The 15086-nt window shown below is 31.8% G+C and overlaps 2 protein-coding genes across 2 annotated transcripts; one reads left to right on the top strand and one right to left on the bottom strand.

Moving 5' to 3' along the window:
* Positions 1-2271: 2271 nt before the first annotated feature.
* On the top strand, positions 2272-3671 carry LOC123907753. Its single transcript, XM_045958133.1, has 2 exons — positions 2272-2629; positions 3321-3671. The coding sequence occupies exons 1-2, from the start codon at positions 2309-2311 to the stop codon at positions 3402-3404; spliced, it is 405 nt and encodes a 134-aa protein (XP_045814089.1). The 5' UTR covers positions 2272-2308; the 3' UTR covers positions 3405-3671.
* Positions 3672-5221: 1550 nt separating this feature from the next.
* LOC123907752 lies at positions 5222-11138 on the bottom strand. The gene is made up of 7 exons (XM_045958132.1): positions 10921-11138; positions 10709-10786; positions 8989-9121; positions 8762-8865; positions 7188-7359; positions 6939-7079; positions 5222-6828 (listed from the first exon to the last, which is right to left on the bottom strand). The coding sequence occupies exons 2-7, from the start codon at positions 10756-10758 to the stop codon at positions 5602-5604; spliced, it is 1827 nt and encodes a 608-aa protein (XP_045814088.1). The 5' UTR covers positions 10759-10786; positions 10921-11138; the 3' UTR covers positions 5222-5601.
* Between the last annotated feature and the right edge of the window lie 3948 nt (positions 11139-15086).

Below are 15086 nucleotides of genomic sequence, written 5' to 3'. Positions count from 1 at the left end.
TTTGAAATTTTATCTGGACTTTATAAATTTTCTGACTCCGCCATTGATTGGATGAAAAAATCATTATTTTTTGTGCGAACAAAAAATGTCTTTATTTTTTGCCAAAAAGAAAATGTCTTTACTTCTTCTGTCCTTAATTATAAGCAAATTTCACTTTTTGGATACATTAAATAAATGTTGTATCTAGTCTAAAAAGTTGACTAGATACATTAATTATTCAATGTATCTAAAAATTGATATTTGCTTACAATTAAGGCCGGATGAAGTATTTTACAAATAAAATTCGAAAACAACTTCAATGTGTGAGTTAATGCATCTGACTCTTTTACTTTCGGTCTCTGGGGTAGGTTGCATTGCTTTTATAACTCTTAAATGCTTATATGCCAAAATGAATTCTTTGTGAAAGACTATTTGGTACGTGCGGTTGTGGATAATATTGAACTCAGTGGCAATTGTTTCTTCTTGGCATGAATAACTAGCATTCTTTTCTGAGTCAAAAAAAAAAAAAAAAACTAGCATTCTTTTCTTGACCAAAAAAAAAAACGCATTCTTTTTCTATAGACACTAGACAGGATGATAAAACTCCGTTTGAAATATGTATTATTTCCAATTAGTTATGGAGTAATACATTTGTTTAAAATATGTATTATTTTACATATTTAGCCAATTACTTATTAGTATCACAAGACAGGGAGAGAAAGAAAAGAGAGAAAATCTGTTTTAATTTTCTGGTTGTAAATTGAATTAAGTAGAAGCATTCTTGTCAAGGGCCCTCTTTTGTTAAAAAAAGAAAAAATAATAAAAAATTCTTGTAACAAATCGTTAATGCATATGAAATTTTGTAAAAGATCATTTAAGAGATAATGAAAAATTGAAAATGCACTCTCTCCTGATCCGCAACCGTGACCTAATTTCTTAGGCGGTTGTGCCAAGCTTAGTTGAAATTGAAAAATGGACGGTCCTCAAAGTCAAAGAAAGATAAAACTGAGCTAAAGAAGGTATGCCAACCCATTAAATTAGATGTCGAATGAGGTTTTGTAAAAGAAAATCTATAAATTCAAACTCAATTGACAATATCGATATTGTTAAACCGAACACTTATATCCACCGAGACCTCGTAGTGTTAAATTCTAGTGAGATTTGTCATTTCATCTATAGACAAAATAGTGGGACGAAGTGAGTGTATTTTGTTTCCTCCTTTATCTTATTTAGAACTGGGACAAGCTCCTTTCCGCGTGTTGAACTGGGTTACCTGATCCACGAATTAGCAAAGTAGACCATACGATGGACACTCCCAATTACCGCTCAGCAGGGACATATGGTCTGTTTGAAAAAGTCACTTTGCCATCAGACAACACCTGTCACAATCACAGGGGGCAGTAGAATATTCTATGTTTTTACAACCCTAATATTTTTCCATATATAAATTTTGTCAAAACGATACTTCAAGTATGCAATATATAACCCTAAATACCTTCCACTCTACAACGCTTATTGACTTGACTGGTGTGTGCGCATGTCCCACTGTCTCCTTCACAACGGGGTTTCATTAACAACAACCAACTATATTTCACCGGCCAAAGTCCTTACACATCGACTAAAAGGGTGTTTTAGTGAATAAAATTTATTTACCATTGAAATGAACGAAACTAAATATTACTTTATAACCGTGCACAACTTAGGATACTATTTGAGATTAAGGATCTGTTTGATATGTTAAAAAAAAATTAGATAGGAAATTTATAGTTTTGCTGTGTTTGATTTAAAAATTATTTCTGGGACTCGAAAAATTATGGTCAAACGATTGGATAAAAATATTTTTTTTGTCTCTCACCAAACTATAAAACAAATTTTTTGTCCTATAACTTAAAGTTGTTTAAAATACTAAAATAATATTGTCAACCAAACATCATATAAGACAACAAGATGTTCAATACTTTAAAAATTTATGATATATATATATATATATATATATATATATATATATATATATATATATATATATATATATATATAGTTTTGGAATTTGGATTATGCGCAGTCGTACAATCATAGCTTCCTAACCGTCCGATCACGATCAAACAACCTAAAATTTTATGATTGAAATTTCACATTTTATAAAATCAGAATATTCCTTTATTATGGACTGCCAAATCAAAATCAAACAAACAGAAATCCATGACTGCACGATCATATCCTGATCCGTTGTTTTTACAACCTAAAGAAGGACAAAATGTGGTTGGTACTTATTAATAAGCGTGTCAACCCACCTGAAAAAAAAACATTGAATAGCAATTAAAGCACAAGAATGGGAAACAAAGATCAGTCAAGAAGAACAATGGAAGAAACATCAACAAATGAAGAGGTAGAGGCTACAAATGAGAAGAATACCACTTTTTATCTTTACCATCCATGTTCTCTACTCCAAAAATTCCTTGGAACTCTCTTCAAATGTTTAGGCTTTGAGATTGAAACCAACAAAAAAGAACATGATGAGGTAAAATCTCCTTCAGATACAGAAGAGGATGTTAGAACTGATGACAACACAACAAGTGAACATGAAAGTTCCCAAAAAGTTCTTGCATGTGCAGAACAAAAGGAATGTTCATCGAGTACTACTTCAAGTTTTGTAAGCTTTTCTCTCTTTTTAATTTAGAAATCAAATTTTTTTCTTTTCTTTTGACCATATTTTTTTTTTTTCTCTAGATATTTTCTATGGATTAATCTCTTTCTTATTTCTTTGATCCCATTTCTTATTTTTTCAATGAACATCATTTTCTGAGTTAAAAAAAATATTTGGGAGAACTAAAATGAATAATTTTTTTTTATATTTTAATACATTTACAAATAGTTTAGTTATTATATTATTTCTATTGAACAATCATATTTTGTTGGTACTACTATAATTGTTAGTATGTTAGTGAGTAAATTGGATCAAACTCAACCTCATAGTATCAAGTGATTCAAATCAAGTGGTTAATGTGTTCTTGGCTAAAGTCGAGACCCCTTCCTCTAAAAATTGAAGGGTTAAGTAAAAAATTCATGTATAATTTATTATGCATGTATAATTTATTAGTCATTAACTTATCATCAATAGTTTATATTACTCATTTTACATCCAAAGTGAGGTACTTGTATAAGAGGTTCTGAATCATATAAAAAAGTATTCTCTAAAACTTACATTTGCCCTTTTTGAATTCTTAATTTCGTTAAAGTGACAATTATAATTTCAATCTTATTTCTTTTCAACTTTTTTTATTTTATTTTTGCAATTTCTAAATTATTATCAATATTAATTATGTATTCTCTTTTTCTTACAGCAATTTATCAGAACTTTGATAATTAGGCGTGGTGGACCAAGAAGATCAGGATCTAGTTCGGGATCAGGTCCTGGGATTAATTAACTAACTAATCCAGTAGTTGATTCTGATGTATTAGTAGTAATCTAGTAGTAGAAACAAAAATATCGTTCCATAGATTCTTTTTCTATATTGTTTCAACATACAATCTTTCTATCCTTCCCTAGGGGCTTTCTATGTAAGAACTTTTGTCTATGTGTGGAAATTAACTATCTATATGTGCATGACAGTATGACACTACTAAATAATGTTCCCCGTTACCTTTGGATCGATTTTGAAGCAAGAATTTACATAAACAACGAATGATTTAAATAGTATGTTGTTTAGTATAATCTTGATTACTCTTTGGAAAATATTTGATTTGCTATCAAGTTCAACGTCAATTACCACCGGATTAATTAATGATTGATGTGCGGATTTTTATTTAACAAATAAAATTCATACGATTATTGGCTTCAACCACTTCCTCTTTGGTTAGTTTTCACAATAGCTTTTCTAATCTCTTTATATAGTAAGGTAAGTGATCGTGCTGACCAGAAGAGTGCGACTGCGCCGGCATTGATGATGGCAAAGCCCCTGTTGAAGCGGAGGGGGGTTGTGTACCTGCAGGCACTCCGACGCTCAAGTCAGTTTAGAGTGTAGAGTGGAAGTTTTCTTAGCTAGAATATGCGTACCTTGTGAATGGAGTGGAGTCACATATATATAGACCCCAGCGTAGGGCCAAGGCCCTTGATGGCATTAATGGCCATCAAGTGGCTGCCGAAAAACGGCTTGGAGGCCTTGATGTGCAGTAAATGCCCATCATTCCGGTTTACGGCCGTTACGATACGTGAGAGTATCAGACCATTGGAGAGTCGAGCAAGGCTCGCGGGCTCTTCATGGTAGGCTAGCTTGGGACGTTATTGTTCGACATCCTCCTCTGCCCGAGCATCTGTGCTCGGCCCAGAACAGTAAGATATGGGATTTGGGTGGATGGTGTGTGAGTGAGTTTGAGCATCAACAAAGGTGATAGGGAAATATTGTTACAAAGGCTAACTACTCATGTGAATCTACACAAGAGAATGGTTATTAGAGACACCATGCCACAAAGAAGCTTAAAAGAAGCATGTGTACACATTTGATACTTCTGTTCTATGCATTGATTTTTTAGGAGGCCATGAGCATGATATGTGCATGCAAGACAAAATTGCTCTGTCTGGCAATGGATAATAGAAACATCAGATAATACATTGATCCTACCTTAACTATGTTTTTCATGGTTTAAATTGTAGAGATCTCATATACAGCACCTTAATTGTACTGTAAATATTTTCTAGTGGTCCAAAAGTTATGTATTAATCATTAAAATTTTACAAGTATCTTTTTCATTTCCTTTTGAGAAGTTTCTTTCACCTGTTTTGCTTTTTGGAAATAATAGAATGGAGGTATGTTTTTTCAAGATGCACTGACCTGCTGTATTTCAGGCAGCATGCATTTTGTTGTTATGCAGTCAATAGCTTATTTAGTTGATGAAATATAATTCAAGAGGTTTTTCTTTTTTTATTTTTGTCAAACATTCATTGCTACATAATGCCATCTAATTGGTAAAGGCACAAATATTCATGTAGTAAAACAAACAAACAAACAAACAAACAAACGGAACAAATAACAATTCGTATAACACCGTTAGTCAATCGCAAATAACAGAAAATAGTATTGTTTATTCAAATTCTACTACTCTGTTATGCAATAGTATTATAGTGTCGTTATAACACCGTTATTTAACACCAATGATAACAATGATGAAGCATCATTGGCCAGTCTCAGCTCTGGAATATGGTGCAAGTGTGTAACTCATTTTACATGAATGAGAAACCTAATGATGTGATAAAGTCAATTGCATTTAAGTAAAGTGATAACATTCACACTGTAATATTCAACAATATTACAATAATTACAAACGAAGCTTTGAACGTATTATATGCCCTGTATCCTCCTATAATGTAAAAAACAAAAAGCAAAGCTGAAAGGTTTTATTCTGAAACTATCAGATTTCCACATTGCAATTAAATATTTTCAGTGATGTTCATTATGCAAAGCCAGCCATAGAGTATACTATGAAGAAAAGAAAGACAGGAATTGCATGCTTTTTGAAAAGAAAACCAAAGGTAAAGTGGATTCTGCAGCAGCATAAAACACACTCGCAAGGAAGATTTCAGGGTTCGGATTTGAAGGAAATGTGTGGTTGAATGATAGCTCATTGTCACATATCATAAGTGGAACGGTTATTATCTGAATGAGTGTAAGATCCAACATTTGAGTTTTGAGATGTAAATAAGTTGGGATATGAGAAATATGGGTCGTCATCCATTGAAGCTAACCTTTTAGGCTGGTGACTACTGGAATTGTCATCCAATACATGATCAGTAGGTGGGGAATTACCAAAATCTTCCTTGAGTGTATCGAATGACGGAAAACTTGATGAGTGAGAGCCTATTGAAGTATAATGATCCTCGTGAATATCATGATCCTCAATAACATTTCCATTAGGGTTATCTGCAACATTTTTCTCAGTGAAATTATCCCTCTCTGTTGTAGATTCACTGTTGCCTCCAGCATAAAAAGGATTCTCAGAGCTACTGTCAGGTATATGTTCATTACTTCTCATCTTGGTAAGCTCGCTAATACGAAGTTGAGCAACACTAGCTGCTGAACGAGCTGCAGCTGCTGCACGTTCAGCCGTTTCTGCAGCAGCATGTGCAGCAGCTACAACATCCTGCAAGTTCAAATTATCTTCAGATTTTGCAGTTGACAAAATGGGAGGTGAGTCACTATGTCTTGTTGCACTATATGATGCAAATGTTTCTGATGGAGGGGAGACAAATTTTGCAGTTGATAAAGTGGGAGGTGAGTCACTATGCCTTGTTGCACTATATGATGCAAATGTTTCTGATGGAGGCTCGACAGGTTTTGCCGTTGAAGAGAAGGGAGGCAGGTCACTGTGTGTTGCACTATATGGTGCAGATGATACTGATGGAGAGGAGATAGATTTTGCAGTTGATAAGGAGGGAGGTGAGTCACTATCCCTTGCATTATATGATGAAGATGGTTCTGATGGAGGGGAGATGAATGGCAAAAACTGTTTACTTTCCATTTTTCCAAATGAAGTATGGGATTCATCTTTGTGAACGATTGATTCAACATGTTCCTGCTTCAAATCTGCAAAATCTCCAGAATGGCTTGATGAATGATGATCAACTTCAGGGTGTGGCTTAGCTGCTGGAGGTATAACCATGTCTGGAGCCGTGGCAAAATTCGCATTTGGCTGGACAGATGCCTTCGGAACTTCAGGGAAGTCTAATATGTCAGAGTCCGAATCAGAGTCAGGTTGCTCTTTATTGGGTGTATCATGAGTGGAATACAACTCCTCATTGTGTTTTTCTTCAGGAAGGGGTAATTTTGACCCACTAAAAAATTCGGTCGGGCCATTCTGACAAGGAGAGGAATGTAATGTTAGCCAATGGTGCGTTAAAGAACAAATTGAGCATAGCATGATCATCATTTTCCCCTTCTAGCTACTTATTGCAAAATAATACTTACCAATAAGTCTTCATGTTTTTTCAAGAACTCAGTTTCCGCAGTAGCTGGATCCCAATCTAGGTCATGTTCAGCAGCAATGTCTTTTAGAAGATTGAGTTTCTTTTCTGCTGAAGGAGCACGAACTGACAGCAGCTCTATTAACTGCAATCGAAATTAACATTAAGAACAACATACAAGAAATTAGTCTTCTGTGTAAGATGTCCACGAAAGAAAATCAAGACTCTGTATAGCATGAAAGATTCACAGAACCTGGCGATTAACACCACAATCTGGCCTGAGCTCAGTAGCGGCAGAAATAAACTCCTTCCCATATTTGGTCGCAAATTGCATCTGAACTTGTATCAACTCTGGCAGATCAGCACACCTTGGTGCAGCAAAACATATACTAGATATAGCTTCCTTCAAATCTAGGGGACATTCCCTGAACAACATTAAGACATTAGATACATAATAAAAAGAATAATGATTTACTCTTTGTGCATTCCAAGTTTTCCCTATGATACTGAGAACTGGTAGCACAAATATTCTAATAATACTGAAAAAATCAAAGTAAAATATACGCATGTTGCTTTGCAGTGTATGCTGCGGAATCAAAATATACGAAATAATGATATATGACATTCCCTAAGAGAAACCATAAGTTGAATTGTTGAAACCCATAAAGAAGCTGAAAACAAAGCTGTCCTAAGAAGAAATTGTCAAGCAAACTCTTGAGAACAAATATCTGCAGATTGACTGTCTTTTTATATGGGAAGGTTGATTGAAAGGAAAGCGGGGGTGATGGTACTACTCATATACAGCAATTGTAAAGCATCAGACAGTATTATAAGGAAATTATTTATTTAGAATATCAAGAATCAAGATGCTTTCAACCTAACACTAGAAGGAATAAAATACATAATTGACTTGTTGCATGTAAACAGCGATCGGAAGAGTGGAAAGGGTGGTCACAAATATATAGCATTTGAAAACCATCGACAATAGTTATCATTAGTTTAAAAATTTGGAGCAAATATTGTAGTAAATAAGTTTCTCAACTACAAACGTGGTGCTCAATTGCTCACCAGAACACAGCTGAATCTAATGATGGTGATAATTGTGACAGTTTGGTTAGCTGTGCATAGTTTGTAAATCATAAATTGTCGGGATTTTTTGTTTTTGACAAAATAAATTGTCGGATGTTAAAAGTGCTAAAATTACCTCAATAACATGCAATAGCAAAGACAGTAAAAAAGGCCGTAGATTCAAATTAGTATCTACTAACAACAAAAACAAGCATTTTGCCTAGATGGATCATTGACACTATTGGGCTACAGTAGTTTTTAACAAAAGCAATTTTCTGTAAAACCATTCAGAGCAAGAACTTGTTTTACTAGTTCCTCATAATGTTTCCTTAGGTCTACCTCTATCTCATTTAATTGGATTGTATTCGATTTGATCCACTTTTCTTACTGGAGTCTTTGTGGGTGACCAAACCACCTTTCAAAAGTTCTCATCATCTTCTCCTCTTAGGTGCTATTTTGACATTCTTTGCATACATCAATATGTAAATATAGTTTTTGTCACTCGCTTAACTTAGTATTGTGAATATAGTCATCACTACTTCATAGCTTACTAGTCCAAACACTGTCACAAATTCACAATGGCTTTTGTATTGTTTTGTTCATAAAACAAATCCAGCATCCGTACTTACTGCTTGGTAAGTTATGTAAGACATCATTTATAATGAATGGCTAGCATGCGTTTAATCACTTTTACTATCACACAAATTCAAACAAAACGCTGAGCTAGTCAACTAGATTTTGATTTGATCTCTGAAATACCTTTGAGATTCAATTATTGGAAGGCGGACAGAAACAAGTTCACAAAAGAGTTCAAGGATCTCTTGAGAGGCCATCATGTTCTCCTCTCTAATAATATGCTCTACCTGCATAGATGATCATATATCAATAACAGCACTAAAAATGTAAAAATATATCAAATAGGTTTCTTGTAACCGAAATTGGTTTAAAATTTTGAAATCAAATATGCAACATGCAATTGGGTGTACCCGAATGCGAGCTGTGGCCTCTTGGCCAGTCTCAAGTAACTTGGCAATGTCACGTCGCATATTCTTCAATTGAATCTCTCTTCTGTTTCTGAGTAACTTTATCCGTGGAATTGTCAGTTTAAGCAGAGTTTTGCTGAAAGTGTCAAAATTTTAAATTAATCACTGTTAAATTTTAAAAACTAAAAGAAATGTCAATAAAACAGAACTCTTGTACAGATAACAATAATTATTTAAATCTAAGAGATTCACAATACTCATTATTTACGTGTAAACAATTTTGTTTTGATTGTTCCAAGTAAAATGTGGTCATTAGAGAATAAAGCACCCAGTATTAGATAAGTAACTGATGAATTAATAAAAAATAGGGAAAATTATCCGCAGACACAGACACACACCCTTACTTGAAAAAAGAACTTGATTTACCCAAATATTCATACAAATTTATACAAAGCAGAGTCGTTTTGCATCTGTTAGAGCAGAGCAAAAAGATATCTTAAGCTTCACATTTATTCCGACTCTTCACATTTATACAAAGACTTGTGGATTTGATTTAGACCCTAAATCTAAGATGGTACTAGTGTTTATCCTAAATCCTTAATTAGATCACTTGTATTATCCATGCCCAATAGCTATGAGCATGAGGGGGTGTGTAGCAAAAAACTCAAGTTCCAATTGACAAGAGATATGGCCATAGATAAGAGTTTGTAAAATCTTAATTCTCACCTTATGAGCTAGTTGTGTGTTTGAGTTATCCCCTAAATCTAAGACAGTAGGTTCTTTTTATGATCAACTCTAGTACAGGATCTGAAACAATGAGGTAAAACGGTCCATTGATGTTTATTTACTAAAGGTTAAGTTGGCGCAAATTTTTGCTTTAATTTTTATGGGAAGAAAGAAAATTGGGATAGCTTCATATGGAAAACAAAATTTTTCTAACTACATATCAGTATGAAAGAAATGCAAGAATAAACCTTCAATTTACTAAGCGACTTCCTTAATGGATTTATAATAGTTTAGAGACTAAATTGAAGCTTTACTCTCTAAACGAACAAACAGTAACATGACAAAGATTAATCATGTATAGTGCAAAATCCACTTATATACAGCCTCAAATCATCAATGATTCTGATACCATACTAACATGCAACAGAGTGAAAGACTCAACAGGGTGTAAATATGGATATTAGGTGCCCGGGTAAAAATATTAAGTGATTAAACAAATAATAAAATTAGTGCAATTTCCTTACAAAAAATGCAATTAAATCACTAACAATTGATTAAAAAATCGACATATGTTCAACAAAAGGTTAAATAGGACTGAAAAGTGGGTGGTATAGACCCTAAAAACAAAACTTAAGATGATCATATTTGTATCCTCGCAACTATCTAGACTAATTCCTCGATCCTTGTGGGAACCAATTGGATGACAAACTACACACTCAGACTGTGTTTTGAACCCCGGGACTTTAGTTAAGCTAGACGAGACGAGACGTGTGTGATCTCATTTAAGTGTGCCGATTATATAGACTAAAACATATTTAATTGAACAAATAAAACAAAAAATTGTTCAATTAACAATGAATTATCCCAAATAATTCTCCACAGCCCCTAATTGACACACCATACAGAAAAAAATTATACACAAATCACATTAACAAACAAATCCAAAAGCAGGCAAAAAAGTAAAATTAACAGTAAATGAAACATATATAAATAGTACCATTTAGCAGCCTTAAAACCCTGAGCGAAGAACGAATTGAGCATCGACATCGTTTAGGGTTTCGATCAGAATCACTTCCTAAATCACAAAAATTAAACAATTAAAACACAGAAATCAAATATTAGATATCGAAACTAGAGTATAGTGATTAATTTCAAGAAGAAAAAAAATTGAAATTGAAGAAGGAAAAGGGATTGATAAGTGTATAATACCAAAGAAAAACGATGAAGAATTAAGGGATTGAGAAATTTAGAGGATTTGATTTTTTTAATAAAGTGTAATTAATAATCTTTTTATTCTTCCTTAATAAGTAAGGAATTTGATTTCTTAACGAAGGATATGTGAAAGGTCGAAGATCTTTTTCGTTTACTTTACGTGTTTTTTTCATAAATAAATACTTCACTTTCGATTTGTCAATCTATTCGGTTCCAAAATAAGCTTAAGTTTCACCTGTTCATTTTAAGGGTGTATTGAATTGAGATTTTAAAATATTTTTTTAATAAAAAAAAATCTTAAAGATTTTAAAAATTTCGTGAGACTTTATTAATTTTGTGAGATTGTAAAAGATTTTTTTAAAATTTCGTGAGACTTTATTAATTTCGTGAGACTTTATGATTTTTACAAGACAAATTTTTTAGATTTCAAACTACTTTATAAATTTTTAAAATTTTGAATAATTAATTGAATTTTTTAATATTTTAAAGAATTCATTGAATTTTAAGAAAAAAAATTACAAAAGTGAATAAAAATGATGATAAAAATATTCTTTTTTTTTACATATATAAATTCTAACTTTTTATTTATTACATAAATAAATTTTAAAGTTTGAATAAAGCAAATAAAAACAATTTTTTTTATAACAAATTCATTATTGCTTACAAAAATAGTAACAAATTGATTATAAATTCATGTTCTTCTAAGTAGTCTTTCTCTACATATTTGAACCTATATTAGTGCCCATAAATTAGCATCTTTGTGATTGGGTTGTGTGGATCGAAAGAAATCATCGATTGTTCAAGGGCTCAGCAAACTCGGTGCATCATATGTTGGACAAGATCAAGACTTTTTCTTATAGGTGGTTGAAGCGACGAATAGCACTTTAGGTTTGAACTGCCATAGTTGGTGGTCTAGTCCTTTGCTTTGCTTGAGCTTTGTATAGTTTCTTTTGGTTCATGTATTTTTGACATTATTTGTAACCTTGTTTAGTCTTATTGGCACGTCTTGTGCTGAAAGACTATTATATATATATATATATATATATATATATATATATATATATATATATATATATATATATATATATATATATCATTTTGGCTTGTTCAAAAAAATAAAAAATAAAAAATCTTCGCGTTCCTGCTCTTGTATTTGAACAATGGGTTCATAATTATTGTCTTCATGATTTGGTAACACCGAAGATGAAGATGAAGACTCATCCGTAGGTCCGACTCGAAATTCATCTGAACGACAATCTTTACGAAGAAAATTATGAAGTGTTGCGCATGCCAATAAAAGCTCCGCTTGTGCCTTAAATGGAAATGGAAGTGCTGACTTAAATATTGTGAACCACGATTTAAAAACACCAAATATTCTCTCAATCACATTCCTTAAGGACGCATGTCGAAGATTGAATAATTCCTTGTCATTTTTAGGGTCATTACCATTACCTGCAAAATCTTGTAGATGATATCGTACACCTCGATGGGGATAAAAATTTGCATCTATTTGGAAATCCACAATCAACCAGAAAGTATATATGTGGTTCGATTGAACACGTATTTGAATTACAGGGTATGTGGTTCTATTCACACGGAAGGCAAAAACTCCACTAGAGAGGGGGGGTGGAGAAGATCGTGAGGTGGCATTGTCGGGACCACCTAAGGTGGTGGGGCCCGGGCTGTTACACGCTACAAATCTGGGGGAGGAAAAAAAACTAGTGGCGCGCTAGAAATCTGGGGAGGAAAAAAAAACTAGGGGGTGTGCTAGAAATCTGGGGCAGGAAAAAAACTAGGGGCGTGCGAGAAAATATGGGGGCGCGCTAGGAAAAAAATGGGCGACGAAAAAAAAACAGGGTGGTGCGCAAGAAAATCTGGGGGCCGCGCTAAGCAATAATGGGGGGCGTGTTAAGCAATTTTCATTATTTATGCATGATGCATAAGGAAAAAGCTTATGCACCATAATCACTCCCATTGTTAGATATTCTCTTTAAATATAGTATAGATATAGATATATATAGATGTATAGATATATAGATATATAATAGATGTATAGAATATATGAGTTTGTTAATAAAAGATTTTTGCTGTTAAAAAAAATATATATATGCCTTATATATGTTAGGGTGAGTTTGTTAATTAAAGATAAAAAAATCAAGGATATTGTTGGTATTATAAAAAGTTTACACCAAAAACAATGTATCCTCTTTATATTATGTATAGATATAGAATAAATGTTTCTATTTCTATATTCATAATTTTATGTATTCAGCTTGTTTGTTTTTTCATATTCTTTCCATAATTTATTTTTATTGACTAAACTCTCTATAATTTTTTTATTGTTTTTTTTTCCTATTTTTATGCATAGGTTCCTACGTAATATTTTTTTTGTACTAATCTTATTCTTTCGTTATTTTTTGTATATATTTTTTATTTATCTTATATTCTTTCTATATATTTTTTGTATATTTTTTTATTTATCTTATATTCTTTTTATATATATATATTTTTAATTTTTTATTAAAATTACAATGAATGATATAAAACTTGCAACGTGGTTAAAAGTAATAAGAATAAATCAAAAACTTTAGTGGCAATCGATTTTAATATATCTATATATATAAATCCTAGATAGTTCTCCTACCACTATTCTAACCCTAATTGTATCAACCAATCATAGCCTTTAAATTATTCTCTTCTATTTAAAATTAATTGTAACAATTTTAATTACAACCTATGAAATCCCACCTAATGTATAAAATGAAAAGTTTTCATATCGTTGAATAAATATACAAATAAAAAAAATACAATTCATCAATATTATTGTAGATTAATATCATATTATTTCCACTATGATGGAGTGTTAAAATGCATGAACCCACTATTATGATGGAGAATTAAAATGCTTAAATGCTTTCATATTTTTGAAGCCAATATAATTGCTCTAAGTGTACCACCTCTCAATAAATTCTTATGGTTATAATTGTTCACTCTTTTCTATTCTTTTCATTACCCGTTATAAGTTACATATATTGATGCTCATACTCTCTCTATTCCATTTAAATACCACATCATAGTGAGTCCTTCTCTCCATAAACCTCATTCACATCCTTATTTATTCATTTCTTTGCCTTTTGTATTCAAGTTTTATTGTTTTTCTTTGCATTTTTATTCTCTTATTTGTGATTTTTTGCATTGGGTTGTATGATATTTATGAAACTCTACAAATAAATTGTTTGAGAGATGCAAATGTAATTCATATTGTTAGACACCTTGGAGGTATGCTTTTTTCTCTAATATTCATTTATGTGCAATTTTCTCTAATATTTAAGTTTTATTTTTCTTCTTTGTATATTTATTCTCTCAATTGTGTTTTTTTTTTTTTTCAGTCGATTGCATGATATATATGAAACTGTACAAATAAATTGTTTGAGAAACAAATATAATTCATATTGTTGGAAAAATTGGAGGTGAGCTTTTTTCTCTAATATTCAAGTTTTATTTTTTTTCCTATGCATTTTTATTCTTTTATTTGTGATTTTTTTTTCAGTGGATTGCATGATATTTACTAAACTCTACAAATAAATTGTTTTACATGCAGATGCTAATGTAATTCATATTGTTAGTCATTTATGCATATATAGTTTTCTACTATGTTTAGTTTTTACCTGAAAAGAAAATCACTATTTGAAAACATGTTTTCTAATACGAAGAGGAACACTTCTATAGGTATAACTAAAAAGTATTTAAATTTAGGCACACATACATATTTAAATAAAATTTAAAGATAAAAAGATTAATTGATATTGCTTGATGTGACAAAATTATTTATAATTTATTTTTTATGTTTGATGTGTGTGCCCCTATATGTAAAAGATTTGAGATTGTGTCCATAGTAGAATTTATCCTAATACACAATAGCTAGAACAACAAATTTAAAATAGAGGAAATATTTCGTGGACTAATTATTTTATTATTTTAGTGGACTAATTAAATTTTTTGGTGGACTAATCAAGTTAAAACATTTGAGCCATTTTTATATATATTGTTTCAATTTATGCAAATAATATTTTGACGTTATATATTATAAAACAGTGCATAAGATCCGTGCATCGCACGGGTAAGCGTCTAGTTAGTAAAATAATAGATATATATATACTTTG

This window comes from Trifolium pratense, linkage group LG2 (genome assembly GCF_020283565.1).
Source record: "Trifolium pratense cultivar HEN17-A07 linkage group LG2, ARS_RC_1.1, whole genome shotgun sequence".
NCBI lineage: Eukaryota > Viridiplantae > Streptophyta > Magnoliopsida > Fabales > Fabaceae > Trifolium > Trifolium pratense.
Note: the sequence above shows the minus strand (reverse complement) of the source record. Positions and strands in the feature narration are given on the sequence as shown.